Source organism: Anabrus simplex, chromosome 5, assembly GCF_040414725.1.
Source record: "Anabrus simplex isolate iqAnaSimp1 chromosome 5, ASM4041472v1, whole genome shotgun sequence".
NCBI classification, from domain to species: Eukaryota; Metazoa; Arthropoda; class Insecta; order Orthoptera; family Tettigoniidae; genus Anabrus; species Anabrus simplex.
Window position 1 is genome coordinate 254,611,198 of NC_090269.1, and position 17,677 is coordinate 254,628,874.

At 37.8% G+C, this 17,677-nt stretch overlaps 1 protein-coding gene across 1 annotated transcript in view; it reads left to right on the top strand.

The window, feature by feature from the left end:
• Dhc16F (Dynein heavy chain at 16F) overlaps window positions 1-17,677 on the top strand; it is a 1,052,459-nt gene that overhangs the window by 173,138 nt on the left and 861,644 nt on the right. Inside the window, exon 10 of the mRNA XM_068227815.1 lies at window positions 17,308-17,409. Within this exon, the coding sequence (XP_068083916.1) occupies window positions 17,308-17,409 (102 nt within the window). The remainder of the gene's footprint in view (window positions 1-17,307; window positions 17,410-17,677) is intronic.

The following is a 17,677-nucleotide window of genomic DNA, read 5'->3' on the forward strand; positions in this document are numbered from 1 at the left end:
TATTATTATTATTATTATTATTCTTTTGCGCATGTTAACTGTGCATCAGACGGTTTAGAAGAACGAAATGACACAATAATAGCTTTATATTCTACGATTTTTTCTCTAACAATCGACAAAGATGCGCACACTTCATCTGTTGATAACCCTGGGACGAAAACAGGTTCATTTAGCGATTGTTTCAACAAGCTCGTGTCATCCCTAACCTTTCCAGTCGAATTCAATTTACGAATACGAAGTTCATAAGCTAATTCCTCCTTCCTCAAATGGGACGGACCTGGGAAAGCACGAGACATGTTGATAAAAAGAAACACTACGAGATAATACTTAAATTTTAGGTTATAAACATCGAATTACCTTCAACTTTGCTTCTTCAGCAACCACGCTCTGCTACCATACTGCCACCATCCCTTGGAGTTACAAGTTACAGAAATAATTAAAAGAAAATATTTGCTACCGTTGTGCATTTACCAAATATGTACTCTACACGAGGCATCTCAACACGTACGAAATTAAATTATAAACACTTTAGTCACAGAAACTAAAACGAACAGGATAACCAACATGACGACTATGAAAGGATAACAGGGAAGCGGCTGGGAACCATATCCAGGGAGTGGAAGGTATTGGTAATACTGAAGAAGCGAAGTCAATGTAATCCTAAACTTTACTTAACAATTTCGATGCAAATTCAAATATAAATCAATAACAAATACACCATTAAAATTTGACGACATTATTACAGCTGTTATTACAGTATACCATGAGTTTAGATATAAGTTATGTAAATTTCCACCGGAACACTGCACATGATGTTCCAATGTTTGTGGCAATATTTTAAAAACCAAAGCAGTTTGAAAGAAGTAAGAGCAGGGTAAATTTACATTAAAGTGAAAACGTACATCTAAGGAAATAACATTTAAAATCTAATCATGGAGCAGAGCGCCTTCAGCGGGTAGCCCCGTCAAAAACACTTCTGAGAAAGGGTACCTGACCTAAAGGGGAATACTCCACGATGAAGCAGAAAGAACGAGACAGTCCCGAGGAAAGATTACATTTAGTGGTTACATCGAACGGCGTATAAAATTTAATTTACCAGAACAACAAACGGGAACTGTCTCTTTGCAAAGGTGAAATGGCTAAGTCATATTAATTAAATTCGGTAGCTAAAGGAAACATGGGTATGCTCCGGCAAAGAAAATTAAACAAAACACTACATTTGAAACTGAAAAATAATAAAGTGCTTACCGGATGGCGGGGCCAAGAAGACCCATACCTTAGGAGGCGACCGTTCCCTTCACTGGTCAAACAGAAAAGATGCCTTCGCAGAGGCAAGCTCTAGCGACAACGCTTCTCTCCGGAAATTAGGAAATCTTATACAGCCAATGAGCGTCCGATCTTTTCCTTCACCTACCAATCACATTCACTTTTATTTTCTCCAATTGGAGCACAGAAATTAGTGCTGACCAAGAACATTTGGGAATCCTCGAGAAATTACGAAATTGATGCAACTTTACGAAACCGGAAATCTCCCACGCCGAAGTGGCGCGTGTGGTACCGTATGCACCAGAATTACCATGATGATTGAATAATTTTAAAATCATATTAACATCAAACATATTAAACAATTCCAAAATTCACATACCGAGAAGAGACAAAAGGGAAAACAAATAAACAAATACATTACATATATACAATTTCATTGCCATTTTCCGAGTCCAAATAATAGAATCCCAATAATCACAACATAATTGGTCAATAATGACTTCGCCTCCGATCCTGAACATCTCGGCAGTTACACCATCTTCCCCTGGTACTTTGTTGTTTTTCAGATTTAATACAATATTCTGTATCTCGTCATGTGTTGGTGGAAGTGAGTCATGGTTTGGGGTGGATATGCTGAATTGCAGTTTTTTGGCAGGAGGTTCACAGTTATGTAATGCCTCAAAGTACTGCTTTAAGATGTCACAGTTGGCTTTTGTATTCGGCTCAAGTGTTCCATCGATGCGACAAAAACAAATACTAGGGGGTTTGTAGTTAGTCAGTTCTTCTCTAAACGTTCTATAGAAATTTCAAGTGTTGTTCCTTTTGAAATCGTAATCGATTTCCGACAATCTATTGAGGTGGTAGGTACGTTTAACTCGTCTAATAGTTTTGGCTGTTCGCTTCTGTATTTCTATGAAGTTACTCCAATTTTCTGGTGTTTGGTGACTATGCCAATTCTTCCAGGTTTGCATGCGGGATTCCAGAGCTCTATCGCAATCGGCAGTCCACCACCTGTGTTTACGTTTTCGTGGAGGTTGGCCAAGTCTCTTCGCTGAGTCTTGAATGGTTGCAAGAAGGGTGTCCCATGTTTCTGTGTTAGTCTGCATTGATTCCATGAATTCCTGTGCGTGATCTTTTAAGTATTCTGGATCAATGCGTGGTATTTTAGGTTTCTGATAACTTTTCCGGTTAGGTCTGAAGCGGACTTTGATTTGTGAAAGATGGTGGTCGGTCTCTATGTTATCCTTGCCAACTCACACATTCATGATTTCAGGAGAGTATTTTCTTGTGATGGCTACGTGATCAATCTGGTATTCACCTATGTAGTTGATTGGTGATTTCCAAGTGGTCATTTTCCACGGAGGTTTTTTAAAGTGTGTGGACATTATTTGGAGGTTAGCCATTCTACATATGTTGATTAGGCGATGTCCATTGGCATTAGTCTTCTTGTGTGCTGAAAAGCACCCAATGATGCTTCTGCATTCTCGTTCCCTGCCAATTTGTGCATTGAAGTCCCCAAGGAGAATTTTAACGTGATGCTGAGGTATCTTGGCAAGTGCTCGTTCGAGTTGCAACCAGAACTTCTCAATTTTGTTTTTGTCAGTTTCACTGTTCACCGGAGCGTGTGCATTAACCAGTGTGTAGGCTTTGTTAGCACATTTAACCGTGAGTAGAGAGAGACGTTCCGAAGGTGATGTCAAATTTATCACCGAGTTCTGTATGCTGTTATGTACTAGGAATGCAGTGCCCAAAAAATGTAAATTACTATTTGCGAGTTTAGTTGCAGGCCTCCCCTTATATATTCGATATCCACCTGAATCAAAGTGATCATAATCACAAAATTGCGTTTCTTGAACTGCAAGAATAAGAATTCTAAACTTGTCACAGGTATCAGTCACTATCTTGAGTTTGCCTGTTTTAGCCAGAGTCTGTACGTTGAGTGTGCCAATGAACTGCATTATTATTATTATTATTATTATTATTATTATTATTATTATTATTATTATTATTATTATTATTATTATTATTATTATTATTATTATTATTATTATTATTATTATTATTATTATTATTATTATTATTATTATTATTATTATTATTATTCGCTGGGGCCATCAAGGACCACGTTAAGTCTTGTTGCATTTGACACTAAACTTGGCCTTCTTTAGAGCCCAAATTTCCCTCATTCTTTGTGAGTGGGCCTGCTTACGCTCCTCTGTCCAAAGGGCACCATGTCTTCTCTTCGGCTGCTTGTCTCGGTTTAGCCCGTTCGTCAATATTTTCTTGCGGAAGAGATCTCTGTTAAGGGCGTCTTCAGCTGACATATGTAGCATTTGCAGGTCTTCTTTGGTATTTCTAAACCAGGGAATTGTGGTTTTGGGGTTTGAATCAAAAAAGTGAAAGATTTCTTTAGTTAACTTTCTTCCGTCCATTCTTTTCAGATGACCGTAAAATCGTGCCCGTCTTTTTCTGATTGTGTCGGTAATTTTCTCTATTTTGCTGTAGACTTCCTTGTTGGATCTCTTTTGATGGATTCCATTTCTGTACTTTGATCCCAAGATTCCTCTCACAATTTTGCGTTCTCTTTTCTCCAGTTCTTCAAGGAGTCCTTTGTTGGCATTTAGAGACAGGGTTTCGGCTGTATATGGAACTACTGGCTTCAGAACTGTTTCATAGTGATGTATCTTGGTGTTTTGGGAAAGGCATTTTTTGTTGTAGAATGTGCGGGATGTTTGGTAGGCTATTTCCAGTTTGCGTTATCGCTCCTGAAGTGCTTCTTTGTCCAGTCCATTTTTCATGATGATCTCACCCAGGTATTTGAATTTGTCTACTCGGGTGATGTCCCCGTATCTTGTATGGAGTTTTGGTGGAGCCTCTTTGATGTTAGTCATTACTTCTGTTTTCTCAAACGATATCTGCAAACCAGTTTGTTCGACAATTTCCTTTAAAATTTCAACTTGAGCTGTAGCGGTTTCTATGTTGTTTGAGAGAACAGCAATATCATCGGCAAATGCTAAGCAGTCTGTTGCGTTCCCCTTGGATTTGGTTCCTATTCTCAATGGACTTTAGTTGGTTTCCTGTAATCTCACCCGCCAGGTTCTGATGATCTTTTCAAGAACACAGTTGAAGAGTATCGGGGATAGCCCATCACCTTGTTGGACTCCTGTTTTGATGTCAAAGGAATGTGAGAGACATCCGTGGAACTTCACCTTGGACTTTGTATCGGTCAGGGTGGCTCTAATTAATGCCAGCAGTTTCAAATCAACTCCAAATTCATTTAAGATGTTTAGCAGGACTTCCCGGTCAATGGAGTCGTACGCTTTCTTAAAGTCCACAAAGACAGACACATACTGCTGGGACCTTAGTGTACAATATCTGATGATTGTTTTGAGATTTTGGATCTGTTCAGCTGTTGAGCGACCTTTTCTGAACCCTCCTTGGTATTCACCTATTTGATGTTCGACTTGTGCTTCCAAACGCTCCCGGATGGCAAGTGATAGAATTTTGTAAGTCACAGGTAGCAGAGATATTCCTCTGTAGTTGTTGATGTTCTTCATGGTGCCTTTTTTTGTAATGGATAGATTAAAGCTATTTTCAAATCTCGGGTAGGGTCTCCTTGTTCCAAATTTCTTCTATTTGCTTTTGCAAGATATCAAGTGATTCCTCTGGGGCATATTTCCATAGTTCTGCTACTACTGAGTCTTCCCCTGGCGCTTTGTTATTTTTGAGACGGGCAATGTGGCGCTTGATTTCATCTCTGTCGGGTGGTCTGGAATCTGGGTACCTGAGTAAGGGTTCCTTGGTCTCAATGGTGTTTTGAGGTTTAGAGCAATTAAGTAAATTCTTGAAGTAATCTGCCAGAATGCTGCAATTTTCTTCATTTGATGTCGCCAGTGTGCCGTCCTTTCGCTCAAAGCATAGAGATGGTGGTTTATAGCCAGTGAGTTTGCGTTTGAAGGCTCTGTAGTACTCTCTGCTTTCATTCTTCCTAAGGTTTTGTTCTATCTTTTCAATGAGAGATTTTTCGTATTTACGTTTCTCAGTTCTGAACACCCTAGCTGCTTGGGCATGTTGGGTTTTGTAGGTTTCCCAATCATTTTCTGATTTCGTAGAGTAGTACTGTTTCCACGCATTGAGTCTTTCTTGGAGGACTGATTCGCAGGTACCATTCCACCAGGCATGCTTTTTGCCTCTCTTGATTTCTGCAACGTCTTCGGCGGCCTCAACAAGGAGTCTTTTGGCGTTGTTAAAGTCAGTGTCATTTGGTCTATCTTTCTCCTGGAACTCCTCGACCCTTTGCCGAAGTTTATCATTGTCGAAGCATGTGATCTGTTTGGTTGTCTTCCTTGTGTTTGCCGTGGAATTGGTTTGAATTTGATAAGAGACATATAATGATCTGAGGCCACATTGATGCCTTTCTTTACCTTGACATTCATAATCTCAGGGCTGTTTCTCCTGGAGATTGCAACATGATCAATTTGGAACTCTCCGAGAGCTTGGACGGGAGAACACCAAGTCATTTGCTTTCTGGGTAGATGGCGAAAGTGGGTCGATATGACCTGCAGGTTGTGATTTTCGCAAATGGACACCAATCTTTTGCCGTTGGGATTGGTTCTTTTGTGAGCAGGGTAATTTCCTATAACTCTCTTGTACTTCTGTTCACGACCTAGTTGGGCATTGAAGTCACCCAAAAGAAGCTTGACATGGTGTTTGGGGATTTTGTTTAATTTTTCATCCAGTAGGTCCCAGAAATTATCAACTTCGTCTGGATCAGACTTGTTCTTATCGTTTGTAGGAGCATGTGCGTTAACTAGGGCGTAGGTTTTGTTTGCGCATTTAATTGTGAGTATAGACAATCTGTCATTCACAGGTTCGAAATTTGCAACCGATTTAAGGATCTTGGTTCTAACAGCAAACGCGGTTCCAAGCATCACAGCTCCATTGAGGATTCCTCTTTGCGCTTTGCTCTTGAAAAATCGGTAGCCTTCGGATTCAAAAATCTCTTCATCTGGGTACCTTGTTTCCTGTAGGGCCATTATGGATATCTGATTTTCGTGAAGAGCTTTGATTAGGGTTTTCAGCTTGCCAGTTTGTGTAAGTGAATTTATGTTGAAAGTTGCTAGAAAGGTTTTAGATTTTGGCCTGAGTTTTTGACTTTTCGGGGTACACTGAGACGCTCCGACTCATCTCTTGCATGATGTCGAGTCTCCCCCAGAATCCGTACGAGACTCGTGCGCCGTGGCGTTCACGATGAGGGATTTATCCGAAGATTTACCCCCTGGGGTATGTTTCTTGAAATGTTGTGCCATCATGCTTTTTGACTTGACTTTGCTTTGGATGGGTACCCATCCTTTTACAACTAGGGTTGTTAGCCCTAGAGGTTGCCTCAAGATGTTTTCTGGCTTCTGGTCATTTACCAGTCTTCGCCGTAACCCTGGCAAGGGACCAGTTTTTTTTTTCACGGTGGTATTTTATTTCCCTACTACCCTCTGACTCTGCTGGCGGCAGAGCCAGCGAGCTTCCCCAATTCCAATGGGATGCGCCCGATGGAGGTAAGCGGCAAATCCCCACATGGGTTATTATTATTATTATTATTATTATTATTATTATTATTATTATTATTATTATTATTATTATTATTATTATTATTATTATTATTATTATTGCTTGTGAGTTATGGCTATGAAGTGTTCACATCCATTTACATTAGTATTATTATTTACATAGTTATGTCCGGAATATATTTGGTTTAAATCATGATTGCATTATTTGTGAGGTCATGTCGTGAAACATCTGCTGTATATATATTAATATGAGTTTATTTAATGTAAGAACACATAATTAATAGTATATACCGGTAATTTGTTATTACCTGTATATTTAATGTATAATCCAATGTAACCTTGTGCAACACACTGTAATATCCAGAATAACATATCATTGGCACTAGATAGTTACATAAACTTCTTTACATTGTAACTAGGCTATTGGAGATCTCAAATTTACAAGAAAAACATGTTATGTCATATCCTTATAGAAGCCTGGCCGGGCAATATATATAAAGAAGCAGTCTTGTGAGTGAGAGTTGAGTTGTTTTGATGGGACTTGTGTGGAAATCGTGATAGCTGAGTGTTTGAAGTCATGTATGTGAATTGATTTTGTTGGGTTGGTATTTGATATGCAACTGTTGCAGTCTCTTCTTCTTATCCTTGGTAGTAGGAGCTGTTCAAAATGGTGGTTTATTGCTTTGTGTATGATATATTTATACAGTTTGTGAATAAAAATGAGTGTACACAACTGACAGCATCGCGTGTGTGTGTCTCTGTGAATACATCAATGCATAACACAGATATGCTCAGCTCTTACCAAAATTCTGATATGATACATCTGACATCTCTTAGACTACCATTATTAAAAATATTAGTATGCAGCTTTAATTTTTGGTACAAGTATAAACCTGTCCTTTTTTTTTTTTTTTTTTTTTTTTTTTACCATTTTGGCATGTTCTCTGCTTCAGTACCAACAGCCAAATGCACAGTATCAATGCGTTATGTTCCCTCTCGCACTTTATTCCTTTTTTTTTGCTGACTACTCATTGGACCAGTCATCTATGATGATGCCTGCACAGGAGGCTTTTCTCACTCGTTTTCGGTCAGGGTGGTTGCAGGGTTTTGACAAAGCTATAATTTTTCACCTTTATTGTTCATAGTACACATGGATCGTTAACAGAAAGGTGTAAAAATGGTAGGGGATGGTTTAGTTGGGTGGAAACGTATTAAGGAACTTGGCCTATAGTGGTGATTTGATCTTAATGGCGGAATGTTGAAAGCCTGCAATCTAATATCTTGGAGCTTGAAAGGAAGTGCAACAAATATGATATGAAAATGATCATTCCCAAGACTTACATGATGTCAGTAGGGAGGAAACCTATGAGGATTGGTGGGAACAATGGCAGTAAAGTATTTGGGATGAGAAGATGAAATCTAAATTAGGAATGAACTTGAGGGATGAAGCTTATGAACCAGCTTTGGTTTTGGGATCATCTGAAGTAAGTGGAGGAGGATAAGTTATGCAGGAGAATAAGGGAAGCAGAGGCAGACCAAAACTATGATGATTAGACCCAGATGAGAAGTGTATTACTAATTGAAGTCACGGAGCTAGATGCAAATAGAAGGTAGTGAAAGTGCATAATAAATTCACATAGGCTTGCAGACCGAACACCTAAAGGCATAAAAGTCTGTAATGAAGATGTATGTCTCTTTTTATGAATTGTGTGGAGCAAATACATCCATTAGTAATGCTTGAATAACTGTGCATCTGTCTTAGCAGTGTGTGCACTGTTCATACACATAGACAGCAGTAATCACCAATGTCCAGCTCACAATAAACTTCATGATGGTTTCATACTGACTTACAAATACTCCTTAGAGAATAATTATAATATTCCACCTATTCAGTACACTTTTAAATAATGGAAAGACATTTATTTCACATTTTTACCAGAATATATTTTGGTTCCTTTGAACCATCCTCAGCTGGTTAATATTTAAAATTGACAAAAATACACTCTAAAAATTCTGCCTCTTTGGTGTAGTGGTTAATGTGATTAGCTGCCACCCCCAGAGGCCCATATTCAATTCCCGGCTCTTCCATGAAATTTGGCCTCAGGAGGTCAGCTGAGTTGAGGTGGGTTCGATTCCCACCTCAGCCATCCGTGGTTTCCCACTTATCCTCCAGGCAAATGCCAGGATGGTACCTAACTTAAGACCATGGTGGCTTCATTCCCTCTTCCTTGCCTGTCCCTTCCACTTTTCCCATCCCTCCACAAGGCCCCTGGTCAGCAAAGCAGGTAAGGCTGCCTGGCTGAGGTACTGGTCCTCCTTCCCGGTGGTATTCCCTGACCCATAATCTCACGCTCCAGGACACTGCCCTTGAGGTGGTAGAGGTGGAATCCCCCGCTGAGACCGAGGGAGAAACCTACCTTGGAGGGTAAACAGATTAAGAAGAAGAAAGATATTCTAAAAATTCTAAAACAATGATATATAGAAGAATGTTGTGAAAATGAAAAAAATACAATAAAAACAGCATGGAAATTTAAGAATTTGCTTGTTAGATGTCTAAATGTTAAATGCACAATCCAATAGAATGTTGTTCTTTATGGTGTGACATTTACGATCCTCTTCTTGTAGTTCTTAATGCACACTGTGTATGAGTAAAAGTGGGATTGTCTTGCAGTCTTATTTTAAACTCTGTTTGAAAAATGTACAATTTAGAAGTGTGGGAATTCCTCTAGTATATTGCAGGTGTTTTGTATACAGTGTGGAGTGCAGAACGATCCTTCATTTTATTGTGTGAGTCTAAAAAAAAAAAAAAAAAAAAAAAAAGTGCTTTTGTTAAGGTTGACTGCAAAAATAGACGGTTAAACTGTCAGAAAATGCTAAATATACTTACTCCCATGTTCTCTGGATAATGGCTTACTCACGTGAACAACTATCACCTTATTGTAAAAAAATTGGTTGGTTCAAAACCCTGCTAAGACCCAGGTGCGTGCATTTCATACTAGGAATCAGAAAGTTAACAGGCAATTGATTGTGGAGTGGGAGGGGAGGCAATTGGAGCATTGCTTATTACCAAAGTACCTTGGAGTCACCCTGGACCAGGCTTTAACATATAGGACACACTGCATGAATACTGAACAAAAGGTCTCAGCCCAGAACAGTATCCTTTGTAAACTTTGCTCTACCAAGTGGGGGTGCATATCCAACAGTATTAACCCTTTCACTCCCAGATATTTTGGCAGGATATGTGCACGAAATCCCAGGCCCTTTTCTTGCTTCATTGTAGTATTTTAGTAAAATATGCATAGTAGATTTCACTTATTTATTGTCCAAATTGAATAAGTTTTTTGTTTTATTTGTAAATACATACATACTCTAAAAGATACTAAATGCAAAATCTAAATAATCATGCAAAAAAGATATATAATTTTCCAAAATCTACTGACCACATCAGAAAGATTTTTGTTTTTTCACATTTCTTCAACATTTCAAGTACCAAAAAAAAAAAAAAAAAAAGAAAGAAACTGAGCTCCAACCATCCATATCACTTAAAAGAACATTTAAAAATAAACAAAACCAGAATTTCAGAACTGCAGAATTTCAGACCTACAAACAACACCATTCACTTCCCTTCAACATCGTAGTCAGCTGGCACACAAGATCAATGTCTTCTTGATTTCGCTTGCCTCTTTTGGCACTGTATACTATACTAAAGTTTGTTTAAGTGATTGATATGAGTAGAACATTTCTTCCCAATTAATTTGGTGTATGTTACGCATATATTTCAGAGGGTATTATATTTTCAAAAAATTATTTACAATACATCTGTATATAAGGACATTGGGACTTTTTGCACATACTGCCGACGTTCATATATACGGACGCTGGGTGCGAAAGTGTTAAGGACATCTGCTTTAGCTCTCAGTTTCTCTGGGACAGAATACGCAAGCCCTGTGTGGTTATCAGCTTGTACAAAGCAAGGGGATGTAACTTTGAATGAAACCTGCAGGGCAGTTACAGGATGCTTGGAAGCAACCCGTACTGAGAAACTTTACTGCTTGGCTGGGATTGCTCCCCCTGATATTTGGAGGGAAGTGGCAGCAAGATATGAGAGGACAAAGGCAGAGAACAACAGGAATCAGCTACTGTTTGGATTCTGACTGCCTCCTAAAAGATTAAAATCAAGAAAGAGCTTCCTCAGTGTCTCTACCACTTTAAACAAATCACCAGCAACAATGTGTGGAGACCTGTGGCAAAGCAGAACACAACACCTTTTAGAGTGGATGGTACGTCATGAATCTCCACCTCCTGGACATCAGCTTGCTGGACTACTTGGAAGTCACTAGGTCGTTTGAGGAGTGTTATTGAAAGATCTAGGGACAACCTCAAGAGGTGGGGGTGTTTAGAAAAATAGACAGAACTTTGTGATTGCAGGGAAATACAAACTAACCCACACATTATAACCATCAAATATGCACTGTGCACTTCAAGACTTTATCAAGCAACCAAAGAGGGAACTGCTGTCACTGATTATTATTGGATGGACTCAAGCGTGACCGTATGAATTATATCTGTAAAGTGCCATGTATTTTGTGTAATTATAGTGTGCATGTTATGTTTGGGTATATTTGTATTATATCAACACACTGATACAAAATAATAATAATAATGATAATAATCATCATCATCGTCATCATCATCAGAGTAGGAAAGAACCAAAGTAATGTTGCTTAATGTTTGAAAATTAGCTCCCCAGGATAGTCCGCCTTGTTTATAGAGAGATGGAGTAAACTCCTTTCTACACTTCTGTGCTATGGAAAATTTTGAAGCAAGACCAGGAATCAAACTTGAAAACTAACCAGACAGTTGTTTGAATTTCTAACTCTTAAGTCAAGATATTTTTTTAAATATACTTAAAAGGGTTATTATTTAGTTCTCTCTTTTATACATTTGTTGTATGTAATGAATTCAAAATATTTATTCTCTGTTATGTAGTTGCCATATCCAAGTAAAAAACTAAAAGGGAAAATTCTCAGTTTGAAATACAGTAATTAGTTAAAATGTGTTATTCCAATCTCCAAAGACTGCATTGGTTAATAATAGTACTTCAGTTGAGACTGGTTTATATGTATCTCAGTAATGCATAGTTCTATTTTATCTGTAGGTCACAGCAAAATATAATTTTAAAACATTTTAATTAAACCTCATTTGGTCATAACCCATGTGTAGGAAATGTGTAGTATATGTGAAAATAAAAATCCATAGCCTTTTTCCGATCATTCGATCAGCTTAGGAATGGAATTAATGGAGCCCCCATCCAGCGGTGAGGATAGGAATTGTGCCAGCTGCCGAAGCCTGTCGCTCTCCTCTGGGGCAATGATTAATGAATGACAGATGGAATGAAATGATATTGGAGAATGTTCCTGGAATGAAATATGATAGGGAAAACTGGAGTACCTGAAGAAAAACCTTTCTCGCCTCTGCATTGTCCAGCACAAATCTCACATGGAGTGACCGGAATTTGAACCACGGAACCCAGTGGTGAGAGGCCGGTGTACTGCTGCCTGAGCCACAGAGGTTCTTAAATTGTACGTAATGAAGTTAAAATAACATTGCCGACATATGCATTTCCTATGATCAAAACACAATAAGTTAGAAATGTGATACGTTAGAGTTGGCTTTGTTGGCAATGGGACTTTAGCTGTAAATGTCAAAGGGATGTGGTGTAGAAGTGTAACGAAGGTCGTTCAAAGAGATCGTACAACTTTTAACTGAAAGAGAATGATTTAGAACCAGACACCTGTCATGATTTGCACCTAACAGAATTGAAATAATGCCGTAGACGATGAATATCGTGATGTTACCAAAAATAGAGGTGAGTTAGAAATGCAGCCATTAAAGTTGGCATTGTTGGCAACGGTACTTTAGCTGCAGAAATCGGAGGGTGTTATTGTATAGTAAAGATCATGGGAAGTGACCACACGGCATAAAGCTAAAGTAGAAAGATTATGAGACACATGTTTGGGACGTAGGACATGCTTCCATTTCAACTGTAAGCAGGTTATTTAAGTGAGACACATTAAAATGATTCCATCAGCTGACATTTGCCGTATTAAGTAATAAAAACTGCAGTCACAATAGATTGCTACAAGTTTTTCATTGCTTTCTGAAGAGAAATTACTGCATCAACAGAAGTAATGGAGAAAATTTATACACTGGCACTGAAAGTTCTGAATATTCATCTGGCAGCGATGCCCTGATTCCATACAAGTGCTGACTAATTGTTTGAATCTTCTTTGGTCCTGGGTTCAAGTTTATCACCGTCTCTAACTTGCATTTAATTTTCTTTCTAATTTCTCCTGGAATGGAATTCATTGAACGACTTCTAGTGAGTCATGAAGGAGTGCACCAGTAGATTCTAAGCTCTCAGTGGTTCTTGGAAGTGAAGGCAAATGCATATGGATGGAATCAAATCTTGATAGAATCACTTTCAAGTACAACTTTTTCTTCACAGACACATGCACTATCATCTTTAAGTTTTGTAACAATTTCTTTTACTTGATTGAAATTCTCCTGATAAAACAAAACTGCAGATAACCATGTTTCCCAACTAGTTAGGACAGGTTCCAGTGGCAGAGCAGATTCAGGCAGGCAATTTCTATAGAACTGGACACAGGCTGCTGATTTTAGAAGCAGCTTTTTTTTCACTTGCAATTAAATCCTTAACAATTAGAAATTATGTGCATATTCCTTCTGCAGTACTGTGCAATCCATGTGAAGGTTGGGATAAAATACTTGTAGAGTTTTTGCTGCCTTGAACATATAAGCAGCTGCATCTGTAAACATTACAAGCACCTTGCAACAATTATTTTTAATTTCAGTTGGCCACTGTAGTCGCAGAGGATCATTTACAAATCTTGCTATTGTACCATTGTTAGTTTTTTCTAGCAATTGGCATGCAAAAACATGAGGTTTGCCAGGTTTGTCTGGATGTAGCTTACCAACTATGAAATTTGCTATTTATCAGCCACATTTATTGGTTGTTGAATCCACTGACATTCAGATAGAGTGTCCTCCAATATCAGAACGGATCGAGTCCGCAGTAGAGTCATACTGAGGTGGTAGATAATTTTTTCTAAGAGTTGACTCATCTGGGACATTTTGGTTTACACAATATTTCTTCAGGATTGGTTGAAGAACTGGACTGTTTATTTGACAGAATATTGCTGCATACTAAAGCCTTGCAAAGATTGGCTGAAAATTTATTAAGTGGAGGTTTTGGTTTTACATGCATAAGAAGTAGTTGGAGTATGTTGTTGTTCTTCTGTTCCTCCTTTGCCATAATATATGCAGTCATTTTTGCATGTTGTTCATGTTGACATTTCTTGTTACATTTCACTTCCTTCGAGCATACTTGACAATAAACAACACCACCATCAGGTGAATAATCACTATTACCTGACCCCCACTGATTTAATAAATACTTTGTGCTGATCTTATCTTATCTTTAGGCATTTTGAGTAAAGGATATGCAGACTCAGAATAAAGTAACACGTTAACTGAAGAAACTCCTCACAGAACTATCCCCGGGCTACTGGCTGCCAAGATAGTTAAAGGAATGTCTCACACCATCCCTTTCTTGAAACAGCCAGGCAGCATGCTTGCATAAAATACTGTTATCTTATTATTTGTTTCTCAAAAAGTTGCTTACAAGGGATACTGGCCAGATGGTGAAAGGAATATTCTAACCCATCCCTTTCTTGAAAAGGCTAGACAGAATGCTTGTGTTAAATACTGTTATCTTATTATCTGTTACTCTTAAAGTTGCTTACAAGGGATGTCCAACATGCAGGAAAACCGGTTTTGTTCGAGATGTTTTAAATTATAATTTCAGATGTACGTGCTGAAATATGCTGTTAAGTTTAAAATATGCAGTAAGTCCAATAATATACATTTTCAAAAAATACGTCCGTACTCATCACTAGTTGTTGTAAAATCTGGTTTCATGGCAGTCACAATATCTAAAAGAAATAAGAGATTCTTTTATTCTTCATTATGCTGGTGATTGCATCCATCTATCGATAGACAGATTCATTAGGGAGGATTCTCCAGATTCCTTTGACTTGCTATTTTTTATTTATGCAAGTTCTGATGATTCTTCTTGCAGTTTTGAGGAGCTGATCAGGTCTTCTTTTGTTTTGATTTGGATCAGGGTTTGACAAGTGTTCGTGGCTTCTAGGAGAGTTATGGTTTTATAGTGCTGGATCTTAGTGTCTATTGACAAGCAATTTCTTATTATACATTGACCAGGTTAGAAATTGAGTTTTTTCATTTTGTTAGTTCTTATTGATCAACATTCCTTTCTCATTTAAGTTGTGTCTGATGATTTCTCCAAAGTATTTAAATTGATTATTAATTATTTGATCATTTATGACAACTTTATTTATTCTTAAGGGTTTCATGGACATGATCTCAGTTTTCTCAAATGATATTTGATAATCTATTTTAGGGCAATTTTTTGGAGACTGGTGATCTGGGAATGGACTTCTTCCAAGTCAAGGGCTAAGAGAGCTAAATTGCCTGAAAATCCCAGGCAGGTTTTGTTATTATTATTATTGGTTTTTCTCCAATTTTGATTGTAGATGGGTTTTCCTATTGCCAAAATTTCATGATGTAATCGAGAGCTATATTAAAAATCTGTCACCTTATCTGAGGCTAGTTTTTATTGTAAAAGCTTTTGACACTTCTCCCCTGAATTCATTTTGGTTAAAGTTATATTGATGATTTTTATTAATTATGACCCATTGTGTAGAAAGTGGCCCAAAGTAGGTAATGGAAATTGTACAGCAAAGCTGAACAAAAGTGCCTGGGGTGTATAAATTTCATTTCTATGCTTTGACTTCTTGCTCTACTTATGGGATTTCTTAACAAAATAAGTTATGCATCATTTCAAGTCTTCATCACTCAATGTAGCTACCTCTGTGGATCCGTGGTAGAGTGTCGGCCTCCGGATCCCAAGATAGCGGGTTCGAACCCGGCAGAGGTAGTCGGATTTTTGAAGGGCGGAAAAAAGTCCATTCGACACTCCATGTCGTACGATGTCGGCATGTAAAAGATCTCTGGTGATACATTTGGTATTTACCCGACAAAATTAATTCAATCTCAGCCATAGATGCCCAAGAGAGATCCGGTTTACTCTAGGTCCGCTAGATGGCAGACAGAGTAAACCGGAACGTCGAAATTGACGAGCAGACAGCCAGATGGCGTCAAATCGAAATGTCTGCAAAACGGCAGCTGAGGCCATACGATTATTATTATTATTATCACTCAATGTCATGAAGACTGTACAGTTGGTAAGAAAATTAGTGTACCAAGCAAGTTGGCCATGTGGTTAGGGGCGTGCAGCTGTCTGCTTGCATTCGGGAGATAGTGGATTCAAACCTCACTGTTGGTGGTCCTGAAGATGGTTTTCTGTTGTTTTTCATTTTCACACCAGGCAATTGCTGGGGCTGTACCTTAATTAAGGCCACAGCTGCTTCTTTCCCACTCCTAGCCTTTTCCTATCCCATCATTGCCATAAGACCTATTTGTGTCAGTGTGGTATTTTCCAAGTTATGGTTCCAAAGTGTGACTTGTAATAATAATAAATAGAAAATTAGTGAGAGCTGTAATTGCATTTTTCTCAAAATATAGTTTTTTTAATAGCAACAGTCAGTAATTAATATCTCCTGAAGTATTGCATCTAAAAGCATGAACTCTTTTTTTTTAAATGTTCAGTACCTTAAGCCAATTTTAGAACCACACCAAAAAAAAAAAAAAAAAAAAAATTAAAATCCAAGTGATCTGAGCATTTTTTAAAGTGTGAGTATATGCAAACTATGATATACTTTTTTGAAATCTATGAATAAAATAAAGAGCTGTTTATGTCTGAACTTGCAGTATTCCATTATTAGTTTCAGGCTGAGGATTTGATCTGGGCAGCTTCTGCAGGGGCAAAATTATCCTTGGTGTTCTCCAAGTTGTGGTTCCAGGGTGTTTTTGATCTTGGTGTGCAATCCTGAAGGGTTATTCCTCTGTAATTGTCTTGGTTGGTTTTATCTCCTTTTTGAAATAATGGATGGATTATTCCCATGGACCTGTGCTCCAGAATTTTCTCCTTGAACCACATTTCTACTAGATGTTGATGGAGATTTATGATTGGAAGTTTTCCGACAAACCTGATATATTAAACAAATCATCAGTACACATAACGTTGCTATGCCTAAAAAATAGAGAAAATTGTGCCAATAAATATGACATAATATCTAGACCAGATTTGTAAGCGATACTCAGTTATATGTTAAATCTGCTGTTCACCTTGATATACATCTAACTTAGTTTCACTATATTCATTTTAAATAGCAGTATGTATAATGATCGGTGGAAAGTTGATTATGTTTGATTTTCAATAAATCTCATTTTATGTTCTGTTGTTATCTTTCAGGCTGATGAAATGGAGAATTTAATGGAATATTGCAAAGCACTCTATGACATTGTGGAGGAATTTGAAGTCCCATGCCCTAAAGATGACATTGACAATTATTATGTAAGTCTTGTATATAATTTTGTTATCCTTCTGTTTGAGAATTTAGATTTGATCCCCATTTTGAATATAGTTTTTTCCTTCCCTCATTGACCTTTTGTCTTTTATTTAAGTAATTATTTCAGGAAATGTTATATGATTTTCTGTGTATGACATGTGTATGAGTATTAAGTGTTGTAGAAATAATAGTTTTTCATATGAAACAAAAAAACCAACCACAACGTTGACCATTCCTTTCATTCTCAGAGTAAATCATAATTCTTTAAAATTA